Here is a 24,622-nt window from a genome sequence, read left to right on the forward strand (position 1 = left end):
CAAAATTAAATAATGATCATATCTTTCTATTTACCAATGAAGAAATATTCAGCAAGGCGACCAAGTATGGAATTGTCAAAATATGGCCCCAACTTAACAGCGTTTGTGAGTCCAGAAACTGACACAGAGCAAGATAAAACTACAGAAATCTCCACAGAATCCACAGTTCCTCAGGTAATTATCAATGATCCTCAATCACAATCTGACTTTAATAAACCAATGGGGCCGTAGTGAACAAGCAGGAAGGGGTCAGTGACGGCTGATCAAACCTGGAGGATTGGGAGAGGTGGGCAGTAGTTTTCTGTTTGTCTGAATTGAAATTGGTTTGTGCTAGAAAATTACCTGAATATTGATTTGGTTGCTTAGTGACCATTTTCCATTGATGACCAGTATTTCAGGTCATCTCCACGACTGTAAATATCATTTCTATGTCGAAGCGACTTCATAATTTTAAAGGACTCTATTACAGTGTTCCGCATCTTGGGCAGGATTCTCCGATTTGGAGACTATTGTTCTCCCACCTTTGTGGAATCACTCTTGCTCTGCACTGACGCAAGGAACGGCATCCAGGAGCAATTCAATCGTGTTTGCCATGCAAATTTACATCTGGCAGGGAGCTCCTGGCATGCCGTTCCGAATCCTGTTATCGGGCTGCCATTTTGAGCGGGTGGCCCGATAGCATGGTCCAGTGGCTGTCGCCACCCTACCCCACAAGGCATATCCTGCTCCCTGCCCCGCTGACAATCAGAGGCATCGTCCCCCTCACCTGGGGAATTGATGGGTCACCACCCCCCACAGCATGCCCACATAAACATCCAGGAGAAAAGGGTTTTCACTTCCTCTTTGCTCAGCAGAAATCAGGGGCGGGGTTCTCCCCTACCCGGCGTGATGGGGGGTCCCGGCGTAGGGGAGTGGCGCCAACCACTCCGGGGTCGGGCCTCCCCAAAGGTGGGGAATTCTCCGCAACTTTGGGGGCTAGCCCCGCGCCGGAGCGGTTGGCACCAGAAGACTGGCGGAAAAAACAGGCGCCAGTGGTCTTTCAGGCCCGCCGCCCGACAGCGGGGCTGGCCGAAAGGCTTTCGCCGGTCGGCGCATGCGCTGCTGCTGACGTCACCACCGGCGCATGCGCGATGTGGGATTCTCTTCCGCTTCCGCCATAGCGGAGGCCGTGGCGGCCGCGGAGGAGAAAGAGTGCAGCCAGGGCACTGGCCCGGAGTCTGAGCGGGGGGCCCCAATCGCGGGCCTGGCCACCGTGGGGGCACCCCCCGGGGTCCGATCGCCCGGTGCCCCCCCCCGGGGCCCGGTCGCGGCGCCGATCCCGCCGCCACCAGAGGTGGTTCAAACCTCGGCGGCGGGAGAGGCCTCCCAGCGGCGGGACTTTGGCCCACCCGGGTCGGAGAATCGCCGCAGGGGCCTCTCCGATCGGAGTGGCGTGATTCCCGACCCCGCCAATTCCCGGGTGGCGGAGAATCTCTGCCACGGCGGGGGCGGGATTTTCGGCGGCCCCAGGCGATTCTCCGACCCTGCTGGGGGTCGGAGAATTTCGCCCCAGGTAACTGCTTTTGGTGTGGTGATGACCTGCCAGTCATATATAGATGTTTATAAGCATTGTGATTACTTCCTCAGATACATTTAAGCATGAAGGAAAATGAAAACACAACAACCCAGACACCTGGCTGTCTGGAAGCTATTACCCTGTCCATTACAGCCTACCAAACGCTATTTCTCTTAAAAGTGAATGCAAGCCTCACAGGTCACAGGGTCTGAGGGAATTTAAAGCCTTGTGATGTGTTTTAACTTTCTATGAAGTAAAAACAGCTGCTGTCAACACCCCTGCCTGAGGCACAGGTGTAAGGGACAGGTAAATGAAAAAGCAGTGATTTTTCAGTGTCCGCCTGGACTGCTCATTACCTTCCAGAGGGATGCTTAATGAGGGGGATGTCTCTTATATATGTGGGGGGGGGGGTCTCTGACATGCAGGGGGGCTCTGACATGGGGGTAGTTTCTGATGGGGATCTCTGATGCGAGTGTCAGCAGTAATTGAATTGTGGTAGGAGCGGGGCCCTCCTTTGGAGAAAGCAGTGTTAAAAACATACCCTCTTAACACAGCATGAACTCCAGTCCATCAGGGCCATGTATTAAAATATTTGCACCAATCTATGCCTGTGCGAATCCCAGCCAAGAGGGCTGGAGCATCATGAAGATATGGAGAATCCGGTCTCCAGCCCGTTATTTGGATGAAAATAGGCCCAACTTCACTGGAGCAACTCACCAAGGCTCCTTGAACAGCACCTCCGAAAACATAACCCCTGCTACCAAGAAGGAAAGGGTTACAGATGAATGTTCCGTAATTATCACTCAGTCAAAATCCAGGAATTCACTTCCCCACAGCTTCGAAGGTGACAACACATCATTATAAGAAGGTTGCTCATGCCAAATTTCCAAAAGGTAATCGGAGATAGACAATAAATGCTGATTTTGGCAGTAGCACTCGGATCCACTCAACAAAATTAAATAATGATCATATCTTTCTATTTACCAATGCAGAAATATACAGCAAGGCGACCAAGTATGGATTTGTCAAAATATGGTCCAACATTAACAGCGTTTGTCAGTCCAGAAACTGAAGCAGAGCAAGATAAAACTACAGAAATCTCCACAGAATCCACAGTTCCTCAGGTAATTATCAATGATCTTAAATCACAATCTGACTTTAATAAACCAATGGGGCCGTAGTGAACAAGCAGGAAGGGGTCAGTGACGGTTGTTCAAACCTGGAGGATTGGGAGAGGTGGGCAGTGATTTTCTGTTTGTCTGAATTGAATTTAGTGTGTCTGTGTGTGCTAGAAAACCAGCTGAATTCAAATTGGGTTGCTTAGTGACCATCTTACATTGCTGACCAGTATTTCAAGTCATCTCCATGACAGTGAATATAATTTCTATGTCTAAGGGACTTCATAATTTTAAAGGACTCTATTACATCATTCAGTGTCTTGGGCAGGATTATCCGTTTGGGAGACTATTGTTCTCCCACCACTGTAGAATCACTCTTGCTCTGCGCCTCACAAGGAGCGGGGCCCAATAGCGATTCACTCTCGTTTGTCATGGAAATTTATATCTGGCAGGGGGCTCCTGTGATGCCGTTCCCAATCTCATTATCGAGCTGCTATTTTGATATCCCTTAGCTGGGATATTGATCGGTCACACCACCCCCCGCAGCATGCACACATAAACATCCCAGAAAAAAGTGTTTTCGCTTCCTCTTTTTCTCAACAGAAAGCACTTAACTGTTTTTGGTGTGGTGATGACCTGTCAATCATAGAGATGTTTATAAGAATTGTGATAACTTCTCAGCAGAATTCCTCAGATACATTTAAGCATGAAGTGAAATGAAAACAAGCAACCCAGATTCCTGGCTTTCGGGAAGCTACTACCCTGTCCATTACAGCCTACCAAGAGCTAATTCTCTTGAAAGTGAATGGAAGCCTCGCAGGTCATAGGGTCTGAAGGAGTTTAAAGCCTTGTGATGTGTTTTGGCTTTCTATGAAGTAACAACAGCTGCTTTCAGCATTCCTGCCTGAGGCACAGGTATAAGGGCGAGGTAAGTGAAAAAGCAGTGATTTGTCACTATGTCTGCCTGAACTGCTCATTAGCTTCCTGTAGGGTTGACTGGTGAGGGGTGCATCTCTTCTTTATGGGGGTGGTTTGTGATATGCAGGGGTGCTCTGACATGGGGGTGGTTTCTGATGGGGATCTCTGATGGGAATGTCAGTATTAATTGATTTGTTGGAGGAGTGGGGCCCTCCTTTGGGGGCACCAACATTAAATACATACCTTCTTGACACAGCGTGTGCTCCACCGCGTCAGGGCCACAAGTAAAAATACTTGCACCAATCTATGCATGTGTGAATCCCAGCCAGAGGGCTGAGTGTGTCGAGAACCAGGAGTCACAGTCTGAGGATTCAGGGTAAACAATTTCAGATAGAGATAAAGAGATATTTCTTCACTCAAAATGGTGAGCCTGTGGAATTCATTACCACAGCAAGTAGTTGATGCTAAAACATTGAATATATTCAAGAGGCGGCTAGATATAGCACTTGGGGCACATGCGATCAAAGGTTATGTGGAGAAAGCAGGGTTAGGCTATTGAGATGGCTGATCAGCCATGATCATATAAATGGTGGTGCAGGCTCGAAGTGGTAATAGGCCTCCTCTTGCTCCTACCTTCTATGTATCTATATACGTGGAGACACTGATATGCAGGGGGAACTCTGATATGCAATGCTCTCTGATATGCAGGGGAGCTCTGAAATGGGGGAGGTTCTGATGGCAATACCTGATGGGAGAATCAGCAGTAATTGAATTGTGGGAGGAGCAGGACCCTCCAATAGTCTTTGGGGGCACCAATGTGAAATACACACCCTCTTGACCTAGCATGAGGTCCATCGCGTCAGGGCCAGATTTAAATTACTTGAACCAATCTATGCCTGCGTGAATCCCAGCCGAGAGGGCTGGAGCATCACGAAGACATGGAGAATTCGGTGTCCTGTCCGTTAATTGGATACAACTAGGTTCAAATGTACTGGAGTAACTCACCAAGGCTCCTTAAAAGTCACCTCCTAAAACTCGACTCCTGCTGCCAAGGATAGGGTTTCAGATGAATGGAAACACCACCAGCTGCAATTCTCTGTTCTAGCCTCACACCAACAATATCCCTGTTCCGTAATTATCACTCAGTCAAAATCCAGGAATTCCCTTTTTAACAGCTCTGAAGGTGACCCAACAACACTTCATTACAGAAAACAGCTCACCCCAAACTTCCAAAAGGTAATCGGAGATAGACAATAAATCCTGATTTTGGCAGCAACACTCAGATCCCTTCTAACAAAATTAAACAATAATCATATCTTTCTATTTACCAATGCAGAAATATATAGCAAGGCGACCAAGTATGGATTTGTCAAAACATGGCCCCAACTTAACAGCGTTTGTGAGTCCAGAAACTGACACAGAGCAAGATAAAACTACAGAAATCTCCACAGAATCCACAGTTCCTCAGGTAATTATCAATGATCCTCAATCACAATCTGACTTTAATAAACCAATGGGGCCGTAGTGAACAAGCAGGAAGGGGTCAGTGACGGCTGTTCAAACCTGGAGGATTGGGAGAGGTGTGCAGCGATTTTCTGTTGTCTGAATTGAATTGGTATGTTTGTTCGTGCTAGAAAATCATCCGAATTCAAATTGGGTTGCTCAGTAGCCATCGATTCACTCTCGTTTGTCATGGAAATTTACATCTGGCAGGGAGCTCCTGTGATGCCGTTCCAAATCCCGTTATTGAGCTGCCATTTTGTGTGGGTGGCCCAATACCATGGTCCAGCGGCAGGTCGCCGCCGTACCCCACAAGGCAAATCCTGCCCCCCGCCCCGCTGACAAGGATTCGCATCTTCCCCCTCACCTGGAGAATTGATGCGTCACCCCACCCCCCACAGCATGCCCACAATAAATATCCCGGAGAAAAGTGTTTTCCCTTCCTCTTTTTCTCAGCACAAAGCACTTAACTGCATTTGGTGTGGTGATGTCCTGTCAGTCATATATAGATGTATATAAATATTATGATAACTTCTCAATAGAGCATCTCAGATATATTCATGCATGAAGGGAAATGAAAACATGCAACCCAGACTACTGACTGTCTGGAAGCTATTACCCTGTCCATTACAGCCTACCAAAAGCTTTTATTATGGGCCAGGGTTTAGAGAACCCCAAGTGTATCATAGAGTTCACCTGACCCATATCTTTGAATAGATTGTGGTTATGGGGAGCACAAGGGCCCACTTTACAATTGTGATGCAACAGAGAGCTAATGTACTTTTAAACTAAAACAATGTTTATTTGTGAATCCAGTTAACACTTTATAAACCCACAGTAAACATCTTAACAACTATCAACACCAATCATCCCCACAGATACAATATTCTATCAGTAATCCTTAATCTTTCCTTGCAACATCGATAAGACAAAATACCCTTTTTAACATAGAGATCAGAGGTGGGATTCTCCCGTACCCGGAGGGGCAGGGTTTCCGGCGCGACGGAGTGGCGTGAACCACTCCGGCGTTGGGCCGTCCCAAAGGTGCAGAATCCTCCGCACCTTCAGGGGCTAGGCTGGTGCTGGAGTGGATTGCGCCTTGCTGGCCGGCGTGGAAGGCCTTTGGCGCCACGCCAGCCAGGACCGAAGGGACTCCACTGGCCGGCGTGGGTCCGCACATGCGTGGGACGTCAGCGGCTGCTGCCATCATCCATGTGCATGCGCGGGAGGGGGGGATCACCTTCGCGCCGGTCATCGCGGAAACCTATATGGCCGGCGCGTTGGAAAAGAGTGCCCCCATGGCACAGGCCCGCCAGTGGATCGGTGGGCCCAGATTTTGGCCCAGGTCACCGTGGGGGCACCCCCGGGGGCCATATCGCCCCGCACCCCCTCCCTCACACGACCCCGGAGCTCGCCCAGCGGGGGGTCAGCGAATTCTGCCCCAGGTTTAAATTCTCTACTGAGAGTAGTTAGCACTTTGAAATCATCCAAATGATCTGGAGACAGTCTTTAGATTGTAGAGAGATCCATATACAGCTGCTTGCTTTTGCTGCAGCTATCCAGCTCTCAAAACAAAACTAAAACACACCCTGTAGCAGACAGCCCAAAGCGAAAGTAAAAGCAGACAGACAGCCCAGCTCCACCCACACTCTGACATCACTGCAGCCATTTGACAAATAACCATTTCTTAAAGGTACATCCACTGCAGCTATTTTATAAACACTCATTTCTTAAAGGTACACTCACATGACACTATTTATCTTGATAGTGAATGGAAGCCTCACAGGTCATAGGGGCTGAGGGAGTATAAAGCCTTGTGATGTGTTTTGACTTTCTATGAAGTAACAGCAGATGCTTTCGACACTCCTGCCTGAGGTACAGGTGTAAGGGACAGGTAAATGAAAAAGCGGTGATTTGTCACTGTTTCTGCCTGGAACGCTCTTTACATGGTTACTGATGAGGGGGGAGGTGCCTCTGATATATGGCGGGGGGGTTATCTGATACATGGGGTGGTCTCTGATACGCAGGGAGATCTCTAATATGTAGCGGTGCTCTGATATGGGGGTGGTTTCAGATGGGGATCTCTGATGGGAGTGACAGCAGGAATTTAATTGTGGGAGGAGCGGAGCCCTCCAATAGCCTTTGGGGGCACCAACGTTAAATGCACCTTCTTGACACAGCGAGAGGTCCATCGCACCAGAACCATGTATATAAATACTTGCACCAATCTTTGCCTGTGTGAATTCCAGCTGAGAGGACTGGAGCATCATGAAGACATGGCAAACACACCAAAGCTCCTTGAACAGCACCTCCTAAAACACTACCCCTGCTGCCAAGAAGGATAAGGTTACAGATGAATGGAAACACCAATTCTCTGTTCAAGCCTCACACTAATTATATCCCTGTTCCTTAATTATCACTCAGTCAAAATCCTGGAATTCCCTGGCCTTTTGGCGAAGATGAGCATGAGGTCAGGTGTAATTTGGATCTGGTTTGTCTCTCTTGTGGGGACCATGAATTGGATTCAATTTGAATTGGTTTTTGAAGCAGGAGAGGAGCTGGGTTAGGGGTTTGCCCCTGTCCACACTGAGCTTTGGCTTTGTAACTCTGATAAAGTAATAACAAAAAACTGCTCTGAAGGTGACCTTGCAATGCACCAACATGAACGCAGCTCACCACTAACATCCAACGGGTAATTGGAGCTGGATAATAAATGCTGATTTTGGCAGCAGCACTCAAATCCGTTCAACAATATGAAACAATACAGAAATATTGATTAAGGTGACCGAGTGTGGATTTGTCAAAATATGGCCCAACATTAACAGAGTTTGTCAGTCCAGAAACTGACACAGAGCAAGATAAAACTACAGAAATCTCCACAGAATCCACAATTCCTCAGGTAATTATCAATGATCCTAAACCGCACACACCACCCCAGCTAACAAGATGGCAGCGAGGAGAGCAGAACCAAAATTTACGGGCTCCAGGCTGGAGACCCTCCTGGTCACCGTGGAGATGAGGCAGTTGATCCTGTACCGCAGCCCAGGAAGGAGAAGTGTCAGCCACAGCCATTCACCGCGCCTTGGCACAGATGGCAGAGGTAGTAAGCTGCACAAGCAACAATATCTGGAATGGTCTCTTGTGCCGTACAAAACTGCATGACGGCCTCAGGGAGGCCAGGGTGAGTACCCCTGGCACCTACCCCGTCCCACACACCCACTACCCTAAACCCCCCACCTTGCCCCTTATGGCGGCACCCACATCGGCCGCCATGGCCTAGTGCCCTGGCCACTGAAGCCACCAGCTACTCACCCCATGGGCTGCATGCGTTGGACTGTCTAACAAAATGTGCATTTTCTGATTCCTCCAAACCCCCCGCCCCCCGCCCCCGCCCACCCCCCACCACCACAGGAGAAGGCCACCCATACTGACAGGGAGTAGGAGAAGAGTGGAGGGGGCCGGTACTCAAGGGCACGGTGGCACAGTGGTTAGCACTGTTTCTCCAAAGCTCCAGAGACCCCGATTCGATTCCCGGCTTAGGTCACTGTCTGTGCGAAGTCTGCACATTCTCCCGTGTCTGCATGGGCTACCTCCGGGTGCTCCCCACAAGTCCCGAAAGATGTGCTGTTAGACGGATTGGACATTGTAAATTCTCCCTCAATGTACCCGAACAGGCGCCGGAGTGTGACAACTCGGGGATATTAACAGTAACTTCATTGCAGTGTTAATGGAAGCCTACTTGTGACAGCCATAAAAAATATTATGAGGTGTTGGCTGCGAGCATCTAGTATCTGCAAGCATAGCTGGGGTGTCCAACTGCGTGCAGGAGCAGGAGATGGTGCTGACCATACATGCCGCCCAGGCCAACACCTCATGGGTGCCGTCCACGGGGTATGCCTTGGGTGGGGGGGGGGGGGGGGGGGGGGGGGCGGGGGCGAAGGTTTCAGCAATGGATCAGCATGTCCAAGACATAGGTCATTCTGTACTGGAGGTGGCTGAGGCCCAGGGCAGGGCTGCCCCCTCACAGGCAGCCATGTGCCAGAGCCACCTGGACATTGCATGGACCTCCTGAGCGCGGCCAGTCACAGCGCACCATGGCTTAGAGCTTTGGCCGCATTGCCCAGGCACTGGCCGACGTGACACATACAATGAGGGAGGTGGCCCAGTCCGAGAGGGAGATGACGCAGTCACTGGCTGATGTGGCACAGACCCAGGAGGTGGTGGTACAGTCACAGCGTGATGTCACGCTGTCCCTGACAGAGGTGTTCTACTCCCTATGCTCCATGGCCATGAGAATGCAGACCCTGGTCGAGACGGCAGTGGGACTCCAGGACTTGCAGCGCCAGGTGGCCAGGGAGTCTCAGGGGATAGCTACGCTCCTCCCCCCGCCCCCCCCCTCCCCCCCCCATACAAAGGAATATCCCGGGGGCCACTGGGCACCCCGAGTGGGGCACACACTAGTGACTCTCGCAGGGGAGGTGCCAGATCAGTGCAGCACCACGGACTCCCCCCGCCACCCCACCCCGTCCCTCGCGCATCTGGTAGTCAGCGGGCAGAACAGGGCCGCACCATGCCTCCTGGGAAAAACTAGCAGCAGCTGGGTCCATCCAGGCATGGCCGCCCTAGGTGACGTTTCTGTAAATATGTTTCCTCATTAAACACCTGTGCGCAATGTTACAACCTGCCTCAGCGCCCTGTCAGAACAGTGTGAGTGTGACCTGGTCTGGGCTGGCGCAGAGGGGGCAGTGGAATTGGCGGATGTTATGCGTGGGTTGGGCACAAGGACCGCAGTTCAGCCAGCGCTCACAGTTCCAGTGTAGAGTCTGTTGTTGAAGATGAGATCGCAAAGTACTTGGAAATGCATGGTAAAATAGGACTGAGTCAGCACGGGTTTGTCAAAGGGAGGTCGTGTCTGACAAATCATGGGCGGGAATCCCGCCCCCGCCGTCTCCCGAAGTCTCCAAATGGTAAAAAGTCAGAGAGGTGTCAATCCTGCCGCCTGCCTCGGAGAATGGTGAGGGCTAGCGCGACGCTATGGACCTCGGTGCTGCCCGTATTCTCCCGGCCGGATGGGCCGAAGTCCCGCTGCCGTGACCACGGGTCACGCCGGCGTAGATCAAAACACCTATTTAACGGTGTCAACCAGTGCTGATGGTTGATGCCGTTCAGCGTGGATGTAGGTCACGGCATGGGGGGTGGACGCAGGAGAAGTGACGGCGTGGCCGCAGTCTGTGGGAGGGAGGGGAGGGGTGGGGGGGGAGGGGGATGGGGGGAAGGGGTTGGGGTGGGAGGGGAGGGGCTATGGGTGAGGGCTGTGGGGGAGGTCTGTGTGGGGGGGGTTCTAGGAGGGGGGGGCTGGGGGCGAGTGCCGGGGAGGGGAGGAGAGAGCGCGTGCCGGGGAGGGGGGGGGGGGGCGAGTGCCGGGGAGGGGGGACAGTGCCGGGGAGGGGGGGGGACAGTGCCGGGGAGGGGGGGGACAGTGCCGGGGAGGGGGGAGAGTGCCGGGGAGGGGAGGAGAGAGCGAGTGCCGGGGAGGGGAGGAGAGAGCTAAGCGCCGGGGAGGGGGGACAGTGCGGGGGAGGGGGGAGAGTGCCGGGGAGGGGGGACAGTGCCGGGGAGGGGGGGACAGTGCCGGTGTATGGGGACAGTGCCGGGGAGGGGGGACAGTGCCGGTGTATGGGGACAGTGCCGGGGAGGGGGGGGGGACAGTGCCGGGGAGGGGGGTCAATGCCGGGGATGGGGGAGAGTGCTGGGGAGGGGGGACAGTGCCGGGGAGAGGGGGAACTGTGCCGGGGAGGGGGGGACAGTGCCGGGGAGGGGAGGAGAGAGCGAGTGCCGGGGAGGGGGGGACAGTGCCGGGGAGGGGGGGGGGACAGTGCCGGGGTATGAGGACAGTGCCGGGGAGGGGGGGACGGTGCCGGGGAGGGGGGGATGGTGCCGGGGATGGGTGGGATGCAGTTGCCGGGGAGGGGGGAGACAGTGCCGGGGAGGGGGGGACAGTGCCGGGGAGGGGAGGAGAGAGCGAGTGCCGGGGAGGGGAGGAGAGAGCGAGTGCCGGGGAGGGGGGGGACAGTGCCGGGGTATGAGGACAGTGCCGGGGAGGGGGGGACAGTGCCGGGGAGGGGGAGACAGTGCCGGCGAGGGGGGGGACAGTGCCGGGGAGGGGGGGGGGGGAGAGTGCCGGGGAGGGGAGGAGAGAGCGAGTGCCGGGGAGGGGGGGACAGTGCCGGGGAAGGGGGGACGGTGCCGGGGAGGGGGGGGCGGTGCCGGGAATGGGGGACAGTGCCGGGGAGGGGGGGACGGTGCCTGGGAGGGGGGGACGGTTCCGGGGAGGGGGGACAGTGCCGGGGAGGGGAGGAGAGAGCATGTATACATAATAATGAGTATGGGGTGCAGCCAGAGATTTTACATTGCTCACTGGTTACACATCCTTGAGTGGGGAGAAGATTTTAGGTGTCTCCAACACCCACTTAAAAGAAGCCAACATCTCTTCCACAGGAGGTACAGTCTGGCTGCACAATCCCTGGGAAAATGTTTGGGAGGAGAAACGTGGCTTAAGTAACAACTGGGAGGGCACTGCTATATTCCGATGGTACTATCGAAGCCCTGGTACAGAACAACTTCTCCTGCCCAGTGGGCTGGTGCTCTTCTAGTCATTAACACTGGTGTCAGTGGGGAGAAATTGAACTTGAAAGGCAGGAACCAGCCAATTCCAGACATGTGATTATGTGCACAGGTCCACAGCAAACTCTTTAGAAACTGAGCCTTTAGGAATGAACCCCTGTGCTTTCTTGGCATTTTTACTGTCTTGCTTCTTGTATCATTACTTTTAATATTTGTAAATCTGTTATCTTTGATTACATTGCTCCACCAAACCACATAGACTCTACTTTCGAACATAGTGTAGCCTCTTTATTCCTCATACCAAAACACACCCAAGTAAGAAATGGTCACATTTTATATTTCTATTTGCAGTAATGTTATTAAAACCTGGCTTAAGATGCATGCAAACAGTTTGTCTGCTAAAGCTGTGAGTAAGGGGTTCTAAAAGTGAGGTAATCATTGATTTTGCAGGTGAAGTGTTCTGCTCATGGAATATTGTTTACATTTGAAGGACAACTCAGATATGGATAATTTATGAGGGGTATTGTGTTTGGTTCCGGCTAAGCAGCTCATGGGATATCTTGAGGGAAAAGATATTCTGTGTGTACAGGTGATGTAATTAAGGCGAGGAACTAGGTCTGTTTGAAAGGCGAGTTCTTCCTCGAATCTGAACAGAGGTGTTTTAGTTTTGGTCCTGAAAGGTTCTCTCTCCAAAGATTCTTCACAAAGAAAAGCAAGTAGAAACCTGGTTGTTGATTTTATTCATGAGTGGTATTTGGATATTATTCGTTTGCTTAATTGGAATACAGAGGCAGGTCTAGGAAGTAAGTTAAAATTTCTCCTTTTACTTAAGAACTGCTGTTCTTAAGATGGATAAACAAAGAACAAAGAAAAGTACAGCACAGGAACAGGCCTTTCGGCCCTCCAAGCCTGCGCTGTCCATGCTGCCCGTCTAAACTAAAATCTTCTACACTTCCGGGGTCCATATCCCTCTATCCCCATCCTATTCATGTATTTGACAAGATGCCCCTTAAACGTCACTATCGTCCCTGCTTCCACCACCTCCTCCAGCAGTGAGTTCCAGGCACCTACTACCCTCTGTGTGAAAAACTTGCCTCGCACATCTCCTCTAAACCTTGCCCCTTGCACCTTAAACCTATGCCCCCTAGTAATTGACCCCTCTACTCTGGGAAAAAGTCTCTGACTATCCACTCTGTCTACGCCCCTCAATTTTGTAGACCTCTATCAGGGGGCAGCATGGTAGCATGGTGGTTAGCATAAATGCTTCACAGCTCCAGGGTCCCAGTTTCGATTCCCAGCTGGGTCACTGTCTGTGCGGAGTCTGCACGTCCTCCCCGTGTGTGCGTGGGTTTCCTCCGGGTGCTCCGGTTTCCTCCCACAGTCCAAAGATGTGCGGGTTAGGTGGATTGGCCATGCTAAATTGCCCGTAGTGTCCTAAAAAGTAAGGTTAAGGGGGGGTTGTTGGGTTACGGGTATAGGGTGGATACGTGGGTTTGAGTAGGGTGATCATTGCTTGGTGCAACATTGAGGGCCGAAGGGCCTGTTCTGTGCTGTACTGTTCTAAGTCTAAGGTCGACCCTCAACCTTCTTGTTCCAATGAGAACAAACCGAGTTTATTCAACCTCTCCTCATAGCTAATGCCCTCCATACCAGGCAACATCCTGGTAAATCGTTTCTGCACCCTCTCTAAAGCTTCCATATCCTTCTGGTAGTGTGGCGACCAGAATTGAACGCTATACTCCAAGTCTGGCCTAACTAAGGTTCTATTCAGCTGCAACATGACTTGCCAATTCTTGTACTCAATGCCCGGCCAATGAAGGCAAGCATGCCGTATGCCTTCCTGACTACCTTCTCCACCTGTGTTTCCCCTTTCAGTGACCTGTGGACCTGTACACCTAGATCTCTTTGACTTTCAATACTCTTGAGGGTTCTACCATTCACTGTATATTCTCCACCTGTATTAGACCTTCCAAAATGCATCACCTCACATTTGTCTGAATTAAACTCCATCTGCCATCTCTCCGCCCAAGTCTCCAAACGATCTAAATCCTGCTGTATCCTCTGACAGTCCTCATCGCTATTCTCAATTCCACCAACCTTTGTGTGGTCCGCAAACTTACTAATCAGACCAGTTACATTTTCCTTCAAATCATTTATATATAATACGAACAGCAAAGGTCCCAGCACTGATCCCTGCGGAACACCACTAGTCACAGCCCTCCAATCAGAAAAGCACCCTTCCATTGCTACTCTCTGCCTTCTATGACCTAGCCAGTCCTGTATCCATCTTGCCAGCTCACCCCTGATCCCGTGTGACTTCACCTTTTGTACCAGTCTACCATAAGGGACCTTATGGGACCTTATAAGGGGCCTTACTGAAGTCCATATAGACAACATCCACTGCATCAATCATCTTTGTGACATCCTCGAAAAACTCTATCGAGTTAGTGAGACATGACCTCCCCTTCACAAAACCGTGCTGCCTCTCGCTAATTTGGAAGACGTTCCTGACCAAGGACCTGTTGATGATGAGGAGGTGATGAAGGTGGAGATCCAGATGACGATCAAGGTGGCAGTGATGGAGGCATTAGTCACCATGCGGACGCCGATTGACAGATTGGGTAAAAAGCTGGAAGCTCAAGGGAAGGCGATCCAGGAGCTTGAGAAGGCGTCAACGGACCAGAGCGACAGGATTGTTGCTCTGGAAGCCAAAATCAAAAGGTTGGCGACAATCCAGGGAAGGTGGAAGACAAGGAGAACAAGTCCCGGCATCAAAATACTCGGTTCATGGGCCTGCCAGAGGGGATCAAGGGCAAGGATCCAACGGACGATGTGGCCCAGATGCTGGGCAGCCTGGCTGGGAGGGACAGCTTCCCCAAACCGCCGGAGATTGACAGATCGTTCTGACTGAAGCCCAAAGCGGGGGAGCAGCCAACGGCAATAATTGCCAAATTAGGTATCAGGACCGGGGGAGGATCCGCAGTGGGCGAGGCAGACAAAGGCGAGCAACTGGGAAGGACATAGAATCTGGGTCTACCACAACACTGGGGCAGACCTGACAAAGCACAGGTCCGAGTTCAACCAGGTGAAGTTTGGAATGCTGTTCATAGCGAGGGTCTGGGCCATGTTCCAAAATAAGGAACAGTAATTTAACACCCCGACGGAGGCAGAAGAGTTTGTACGGATGACCAACCTGGACAGGGGGCAGGCAAGGCAGCGCAGCGCTGAGGGCAAAACAGAGGAAGAAAAAGGGGAGAAAGAAACAAACTATGATGGATTTATACCATGTGTGTGTGGGACAGTACTGCCTCGCTCTGAACAGAAATGTTAAAACACAGGAAAGAGTGAGAGCAGTGGAGCGGAGGAGAGGGTGAAAAGGGAGCAGCATCTTAGCGGGGGCAGCAAAGAGGTAAGATGAGCCCCAGGAGATGGGTCACCACACCAACGTGAAAAGCTAGCACAGGATGTATGTGAACAAGGTGGGCCGCGGAGCACCTCCCGGCAGGGAGGAAACATCTGCAAAGTGGGGGGGGGGGGAGCCACAGGGGCAATGATGGGAATTGAAAGAGGGGAGGTGGGGTGAAAGGCGGGAGAGAGAGTGGGTAACAGCAGACCCAGAGGGGGGAAGAGGGAACACAAGGCAAATACAAGGAAAAGAAAAAGATTGGCTTCAGCAGGTGAGCTGCAGGTTGCGGGATCCAGATGGCACCACAAGCAGCCACTTTGGAGGATCCCTGGACAAACGGACACCCCGGAGTGCAGGGACCGGCCTCATGGGGAGAACAGTAACCCCGGCCATTTTGGACGGCCCCCTAACAAAGGGAAAGCCCGGAGTGCATGGGTCCGTCAACCAGATAAGTATGGTTGATCCCACATAAAGGGGAGGACAGAAACCAGGATTATCATCTGGAATGTTAGGGGACTTAACAACCCTGTGAAAAGATCCAGAGTTTTTGCCCATTTGAGGAGTTTGAAAGCCGGCATAGTCTTCCTCCAAGAGAAGCAGCTGAGGGAGAAGGACCATCTGTGGGTAATGAAGAACTGGGTTGGACAGATATGTCATTCATGTTACAGAATGAGGGCCGGGGGTTAGCTATCCGATTAGTAAGAGGACGGTGTTTACGGTAACAGAGACAGTTCCGGGCCCAGGGGGACGGTCGTCATGGTCAGCGGTGTCCTGGGCCGTGCACCAGTAGTTTTAGTAAATGTGTTTGCACCCTATTGGGATGACATAGAACTTATAAAGAGGACCATGGTGGAAATTCCCGACATAGATACGCACCGACTGATCACGGGGGCGACCTTAATTGTGTACAAGACCCATTGGCCGACTGATCAAACCGCAAAACGGGGAAAAAGAAAGGAATGGCTGGGGAACTGGGAACGTTCATGGAGCAGATGGGTCAGTTTGCCAATGCTGGTTCCTACACACTGATGAGAAGGAATTTTCGTTCTTCTCACTGGGACACAAGGTATACACCCGTATCGACTTCTTTACAGTGGGGAAATCGGTGCTTCCAGAAATAGTCAGGGTGGAATTCTCCACCATTGTCATCTCCCACCACGCTCCACATTATGTGGATGTGAGGTTGGAGATGGGCCATGCCCAATGCCCCCCCCATGGGGGTTGGACCTCCTGGCCGACAAGGTCTTCTGCCAGAAACTATCACAGGCCAGAACGGGGGAGTCTCACCTTCCACCATCTGGGAGACGCTGAAGACTGTGATTAGGGGAGAAATTATAGCCCACGAGGTTCGTAGCGACAGGGAAGAGAGGGAGGCCAGGCAGCAACTGATCAACTCCATTCTGGAGGTCAACAGAAAATACTCCGAGACCCCGACCATAGAGTTTCTGGCGGTGAGGAAAAAGCTGCAAATGGACTTTAACCTGCTATCCACCAGGAAGACAGTGCACCAGCTCCACCATAAACGGGGGACCTTTTATGAACACAGAGAGAAGGCTAGCCACCTGTTGGCTCATCAGCTGAGAAAGACGGTAGCCATGAGGGAAATAGCACAGGTGAAGGATAGCAGATGTGGACTGGTAGCCAAACAAAAAAAAGGTGAACCAGCATTTGAGACTTTCTACCGGAGATTGTAGACCCCCGAGCCCCCCGACGGGGACTCGTGGTTGGAATGATTCCTTGATGGACTGGACATGCCAGTCATAGGGGACGATAGATGGAGGGAGCTGGAAGCACCAATAGGCCTGGGAAAAATCATGGAGAGCATCAGCTCCATGCAGGCAGGGAAGGCACCGAGACCCGATGGGTTCCTGGCGGACTGCAATAAAAAGTTTGCACCAATCCCTGGACCCGTACCTACAGAAGATGTTCACAGATTCGCTAACAAGTGGCATCCTGCCTCCTACACTAACAGAGGCCACTATATCACTGACACCCAAGAAAGACAAAGACCTGATGGAATGTGGATCACATAGATACATTTCGCTGCTCAACATAGGTATGAAAATACATGTGAAAACCCTGGCCAAGAAATTGGGGAACTGCGTACCAGAGGTGGTCGCAGAGGACTAGGCGGGCTTTGCGGGGGTGGGGGGGGGGGGGGGGGGGGGGGGGGGGAGACAGCCAAACATCAAGACGGCTGCGGAATGTGATACTGACCCCATCCGGGGAGAGAACACCAGTCGGGATCGTCTCCCTGGACACAGAAAACGCCTTTGAATGAGGTACTGGAGCAGTTTGGGCTAGAGATGGGGTTCGCCTTGTGGGTGAAACTCCTGTACAACACCCCCGCATTTGGATCAACACCCCCCCAGTTCTGAATACTTCCAGTTGAACACTGGGCAGACACAGCCGGGAGAGTGAGAGGATAGGTAAGGGAACAGAGCACGGAATGGGTAAGGCTGGAGGAGTCCTCCTATAAGGTAACAACCCTTCCAGCCTTTGCCACGACAGTGCTCCCATTCTCCCCCCCCCCCCCAGGCAAAATGCACATCCAGCCCAGTGGTCATAGCCACGTTGAAAACATGGAACCACATGAGGCAGCACTTTGGCTTAACCGAGATGTCCACCATGGCCTCCATCTGCAGTAACCACAAATTCCCACCAGCCATGCTAAATACCACTTTTAAGAAGTGGAGACCGGACGGGGGAGGCTAGCTGGGTCAAAATCCTGGAGCTACCTTCCTAACAGCACAGTGGGTGTCCTTACACCACATGGACTGCAGCAGTTCAGGAAGGTGGTTTGACATCACCTTCTCAAGGGCAATTAGGGATGGGTAATAAATGTTGACCTTGTCGGTGACACCCACATCCCATGAAATAATTAATTTTAAAATGATGCCCTCCAGTGGTTCCATCTGTCTTTGTTAGTGACCACCGTTCAACTGAATCCACACTGCACATGGCAGCCTAGTCCATAATGAAAGATGTTGGACAATCCAAACTGCAATTGTGGCCATGGATCACCAAGAAATCTAAAGAAAGGGCTCAGCACGGTAGCATGTTGGTTAGCATAAATGCTTCACAGCTCCAGGGTCCCAGGTTCGATTCCCGGCTGGGTCACTGTTTGTGCGGAGTCTGCACGTCCTCCCCGTGTGTGCGTGGGTTTCCTCCGGGTGCTCCGGTTTCCTCCCACAGTCCAAAGATATGTGGGTTAGGTGGATTGGCCATGCTAAATTGCCCGTAGTGTCCTAAAAAAAGTAAGGTTAAGGGGGGGTTGTTGGGTTACGGGTATAGGGTGGATACGTGGGTTTGAGTAGGGTGATCATTGCTCGGCACAATATTGAGGGCCGAAGGGCCTGTTCTGTGCTGTACTGTTCTATGTTCTATAAATTGTTCATATTTAACATTCCTCAGCCAATAAATGGTAAATCGTTCATGCTGATAGTTGTGAGAAATCAAAAGGTTCAGTAGTTATCTTGGCTTCTTATTTGACAACACAAATATCCTAGCATCCCAATTGTCTGCCTTGTTCAGTGTAGTAGAAAAATGGATTCCGCAATGTTAATAATGATCATATCCTTCGAATTAGGTACATTCAGAAAAACATTCCAAAATGGATTCAGCGAAGAGAAGACTTTTAGCTGCAAAGAGTGATGGAGTGCGAGCAAGTCATAAAAAGACCTCATCTCATCGGGTAATTCTTCACCAGAGGCCACATCTGATGAAGTCAAACATAAAGAGAATGATCAACAGGAAGCAGGGTGGGGGGAGGGAGCAGTGATTCTTCTTTATTAGAAGTTGAAAGGATGGGACAGTAATTGTACACACAAGCACGGTGCTGTTTATTTGTTCCCTGGGTGTGATTTTTTTCCTCTTTTGGTGAAGTTGGAATTATTCAGGATGTCTCGGTCTACTGCTTTGAGTAACATTGGTATTGCTGATGATAATTAGAGACAGCAGATTGAGAGACCTGGGCATCTAATGAAATCTGGAAATGGACATGCAGGGGAGGGCCATGAACTACACACACTGATTGCAATTTTCTTAGGCAGCATGTATTGCAATGAGTGAAGTATGCAGCCAGCATCCCACACTGATCATTGGCTACACGGTATTTTGGGAAGTAAATTCTGCACAAGATCAGACAGCTCTATCTTGATCATTGTAGGACCTGTTGCAGAGAAATAGATAAATATATGCAGCATCGCTCACAATAACCTAATCTTTCTGTTATCAATGCAGAAACCTTCAATGAGACGTTACAGTCTGCAGTGGTCTAATACTGGATCTGCAATAGATCCAAATGCAGTACAAGAAACTGAAATAGAGCAAGATAAAATTAAACTCGCCGTTTATAAGGTAATTACAAAAATGTCCAAAATTGAGGCCATACCTAATTATGTCAATCGCGAAGAGAGAGACTGACAGGAAAGGCTCAATGATCCATGTGTATTAAAGGTTGAAGGAGCAGGATCGGCATATTTCCAGAAGACCACAGGACATAGGAGGAGAAATAGGCCATTTGGACCATCGAATTTAGGGCAGCACGGTAGCACAAGTGGATAGCACTGTGACTTCACAGCTCCAGGGTCCCCAGTTCGATTCCCGGCTTGGGTCACTGCATGTGCGGAGTCTGCACGTTCTCCCTGTGTCTGCGTGGGTTTCCTCAGGGTGCTCCGGTTTCCTCCCACAGTCCAAAGATGTGCAGGTTAGATGGATTGGCCATGCTAAATTGCCCTTAGTGTCCAAAAAGGTTAGGAGGGGTTATTGGGTTACGGGGATAGGGTGGAAGTGAGGGCTTAAGTGGGTCGGTGCAGACTCGATGGGCCGAATGGCCTCCTTCTGCACTGTATGTTCTATGAATCTGATCTGCCATTCATAGATGTTTACAGCATGGGAAACAGGCCCTTCGGCCCAGCTAGTCCATGTCACTTAGTTTCTATCACTAAGCTCGACCACTTGCCTGCATTTGGCCCATATCCCTCTATACCCACCCTGCCCATGTAACTGTACAACTGTTTTTTAAAGGACAAAATTGTACCCGCCTCTACCACTGCCTCTGACAGCCCATTCCAGATGCTCACCACCCTCTGTGTGAAGAAATATCCCCTCTGGTCTCTTTTGTATCTCTCCCCTCTCACCTTAAACCTATGCCCTCTAGTTCTAGACTTCTCTACCTTTGCGAAAAGATGTTGACTATCTACCTTATCTATGCTCCTCATATCAATCAGCTTTGTGGCCACCTCGAAAAACTCTATCAAGTTAGTGAGACACGACCTCCCCTTCACAAAACCGTGCTGCCTTTCGCTAATACGACCACTTGCTTCCAAATGGAAGTAGATCCTGTCTCGAAGAATTCTGTCCAGTAATTTCCCTACCACTGACATAAGGCTCACCGGCCTGTAGTTCCCTGGATTATCCTTGCTACCCTTTTTAAACAAAGGAACAACATTAGCTATTCTCCAGTCCTCCAGGACATCACCTGAAGACAGCGAGGATTGAAAGATTTCTGTCAAGGCCTCAGCAATTTCCTCTCTTGCCTCCTTCAGTATTCTGGGGTAGATCCCATCAGGCCCTGGGGACTTATCCACCTTAATATTTTTCAAGACACCCAACACCTCGTCTTTTTGGATCTCAATGTGACTGAGGCTATCTACACATCATTCTCCAGACTCAACCTCCACCAATTCCTTCTCTTTGGTGAGCACAGTAAGAAGTCTTACAACACCAGGTTAAAGTCCAACAGGTTTGTTTCAAACACGAGCTTTCGGAGCACTGCTCCTTCCTCAGGTGAATCTTTGGTGAATACTGAGGCAAAGTATTCATTTAGTACCTTGCCCATTTCCTCTGGCTCCACACATAGATTCCCTCCCCTGTCCTTCAGTGGGCCAATCCTTTCCCTGGCTACCCTCTTGCTTTTTATGTATGTATAAAAAGCCTTGGGATTTTCCTTAACCCTATTTGCCAATGACTTTTTTTATCCCCCCTGACTCCTTGCTTAAGTTCCTTCCTACTTTTCTTATATTCCGCACAGGCTTTGTCTGTTCCCAGCCTTCTAACCCTGACAAATGCCTCCTTTTTCTTTTTGACGAGGCCTACAATATCTCTCGTTATCCAAGGTTCCCGAAATTTGCCACATTTATCCTTCTTCCCCACAGGAACATGCCGGTCCTGAATTCCTTTCAACTGACATTTTAAAGCCTGCCACATGTCAAATGTTGATTTACCCTCAAACATCCGCCTTCAATCTATGTTCTTTAGTTCCTGCCTAATATTGTTATAATTAGCCTTCCCGCAATTTAGCACATTCACCCTTGGGCCACTCTTATCCTTGTCCACCAGCACTTTAAAACTTACTGAATTGTGGTCACTGTTCCCGAAATGCTCCCCTAATGACACTTCTACCACCTGGCCGGGCTCATTCCCCAATACCAGGTCCAGTACAGCCCCTTCCCTAGTTGGACTATCTACATATTGTTTTAAGAAGCCCCCCTGGATGCTCCTTACAAACACTGCCCCGTCCAAGCCCCGAGCACTAAGTGAGTCCCAGTCAATTTTGGGGAAGTTGAAGTCTCCCATCACAACAACCCTGTTGCTTTTACTCCTTTCCAAAATCTGTCTACCTATCTGCTCCTCTATCTCCTGCTGGCTGTTGGGAGGCCTGTAGTAAACCCCCAACATTGTAACTGTAGCCTTCTTATTCCTGATCTCTACCCATATAGCCTTGCTGCCGTCTGAGGTGTCCTCCCGTAGTACAGCTGTGATATTCTCCCTAACCAGTAGCGCAACTCCGCCACCCCTTTTACATCCCCCTCTATCCCGTCTGAAACATCTAAATCCTGGAATGTTTAGCTGCCAATCCTGTACTTCCCTCAACCAGGTCTCTGTAATGGCAACAACATCATAGTTCCATGTACTAATCCAAGCTCTTAAGTTCATCTGCCTTACCTGTTATACTTCTTGCATTAAAACATATGCACTTCAGGCCATCAGACCCGCTGTTTTCAGCAATATCTCCTTGTCTGCTCTTCCTCAGAGCCATAGTGGCCCTATCCCCTAGTTCTCCCTCAATTTTTTTCAGCTTCTGACCTATTGCTCCGGTACCCACCTCCCCTGTCATACTAATTTAAGCCCTCCCGTGTGACACCAGCAAACCTCGCGGCCAGGGTATTTATGCCTCTCCAGTTTAGAAGCAACTCATCCTTCTTGTACAGGTCACATCTGCCCCGGAAGATCTCCCAGTGGTCCAGATAACTGAAACCCTCCCTCCTACACCAGCTGTTTAGCCACATGTTTAACTACTCTAGTGGTATCCTGGCTATTCAGTTTTAAAAGGTATCATCGCTGAACCCCCCCCCCCCCCCCCCCCCCCCCCCTTCAATGTCCAACATCAGTAGGATCAACTCCGCCCAAATTTCTTATAGAACTCTATGGGTCCATAACATGATAGGAACAGAATTCGGCCATTTAGCCCATCGGGTCTGCTCCGCCATTTGATCATAGCTGATCTCATCCTAGCCTTACCTCCACTGTCCTGCCCACTCTCCATAACCCTTCAGCCCATTATCAATTGAAAATCTGTCTAACTCCTCCTTATATTTACTCACTGTCCCAACATCCACCACACTCTGGGAAAAGGATTCCACAGATTCAGAACCCTTTGGGAGAAGTAGTTTCTCCTCAACTCTGTTTTAAATTTACTGCTTCTTATTCTAAGACTATGGGCTTTCGTTCTCGAATGACCCACAAGAGGAAGCATCCCCTCCACGTCTAATTTATCTATACTTCTTATCATCCTACATAACTCAATTTGATGTCACCCTCATTCTTCTAAACTCTACAGAGTATAGGCCAAAACTGTTCAATCTCTAAACAAACCCCTCATCGCTGGAATCAATCGAGTGAATCTCCTCTGAACTGACTCCAATGCCACTACATCTTTCCACAAATAAGGAGAGCAGAACTGTGCACAATATTCAGGTGTAGTCTCACCAATGACTTGTACAGATGCAACAGCATCTTACCTTTATACTCTATTCCTTTAGCTGTAAATGTCAACATTCCATTTGCTTTCCTTATTACCCGTTGTACCTGCTGCTATATTCTGTGACTCACGAATGAGGCCCTCCAGATCCCTCTGCAACCGAGCAACCCAAAGTCTCTCCCCATTCAGATAATAAGTTGCCTTTCCATTTTTCAGAACAAAATTCATGACCTCACACTTATCCACGTTAAACTCCATCTGTCACATTTTGGCCCACTCACCTAACCTGTATCTATCCATTTACAAGGTTCTTATTTCCTCATTGCAACTTACTGTCCCACCTATTTTTGTGTCATCTGCAAATTTGGCTGTAGAACCTTCTGTCCCTGTATCCAAGTTGTTAATATCGATTGTAAATAATTGGAGCCTAAGGAGTGAACCCTGTAGTACCCCACTAGTTACATCTTGTCATCCAGGGACACACCCTTTTATCCTGACTCTGTCTCCTGTCCGTCAGCCAGTCTTCAATCCAAGTTAATAAATTACCCCTAATCCCATCTGATCTAATCTTGTGAATGAACCTTCTGTGCGGCACCTTATCAAATGCCTTCCAGAAGTCCAGATATACGACAGCTACAGGATCCCCATTATCCACTTTGTTTATTGGGTAATCTGTCTTGGCCCGGAGCTTTACCAGCGGCATTAAACTAATACATTTCATAATCTTCTCGGGGCCCAATAGGGATTCCAATTCCTCCCTTCTCTCCCTCTCCAGCCCGGGAAGCACAATTCCTCCAAAAGCTGCTTCATGGGCGAATTCTCCTTCGGGGGCTCCCAATCATTTCCTTGTGTGACTTGAAGGAAATTATCTCCTCCTCAATGACTGCCTTAAGGCCCTTCCACAACATAGAAGATGAGATAGACTCACAGTCATTAAACCTAATGTGCTCCCTAATGGTGGAGGGTATGCGCTCACAAAATCCTTTGTCTGCCAACAGGTTATGTCCAATCACCACAGCAGGAATTGAAAGGGACGATGCTCTAACACCAGGGGTGGGATTCTCCGATCCTGGGAATAAGTGTTGACGCCGTCGTAAACGCCGGAATGTTTTACGACGTCGTCATCTGGCCCCTAGGATCAGCGATCCTGCGCCGCAAAGGGGGCCAGCACAGCACTGGACAGCCTCACGCAGCTCCAGCTGCTGATACGGGCATCAGCACAGACGGCGAGAGATCGCGCATGCGCACCACAGCCAGTGCGAGTTCGCACATGCGCGCCACAGCCGGCACGGGTTTGCGAATGCGCGTTGGTTGCCAACCCCGACGCGACATGGCAGAGACCTACAGGGGCCCGCGTGGAGGAACATAGGCCCTCATGGGGATAAGCACGCCCAGCGATCGGTTGGCCCTGATTGCAGGCCAGGCCACCGTGGAGGCCCCCTGCCCCCAGAGTCAGATCCCCCCCCCCAACCAGGCCGCCCCCTGCAGCATGAACGCCAATGTCCTGCCATGTAGGA

The 24,622-nt window shown here is 50.5% G+C and overlaps 1 protein-coding gene across 2 annotated transcripts in view; it reads left to right on the forward strand.

The window, feature by feature from the left end:
• The first annotated feature begins 4,932 nt into the window (after positions 1 to 4,932).
• LOC119958957 overlaps positions 4,933 to 24,622 on the forward strand; it is a 108,155-nt gene continuing 88,465 nt past the window's right edge. For both annotated transcript variants that reach the window (XM_038787484.1, XM_038787492.1), the window contains exons 1-3: positions 4,933 to 5,059; positions 18,711 to 18,815; positions 19,364 to 19,480. In XM_038787484.1, coding sequence (XP_038643412.1) covers positions 4,952 to 5,059; positions 18,711 to 18,815; positions 19,364 to 19,480 — 330 coding nt within the window. In that variant the 5' untranslated portion in view covers positions 4,933 to 4,951. The remainder of the gene's footprint in view (positions 5,060 to 18,710; positions 18,816 to 19,363; positions 19,481 to 24,622) is intronic.

Source organism: Scyliorhinus canicula, chromosome 2, assembly GCF_902713615.1.
Source record: "Scyliorhinus canicula chromosome 2, sScyCan1.1, whole genome shotgun sequence".
Classification (NCBI taxonomy): domain Eukaryota; kingdom Metazoa; phylum Chordata; class Chondrichthyes; order Carcharhiniformes; family Scyliorhinidae; genus Scyliorhinus; species Scyliorhinus canicula.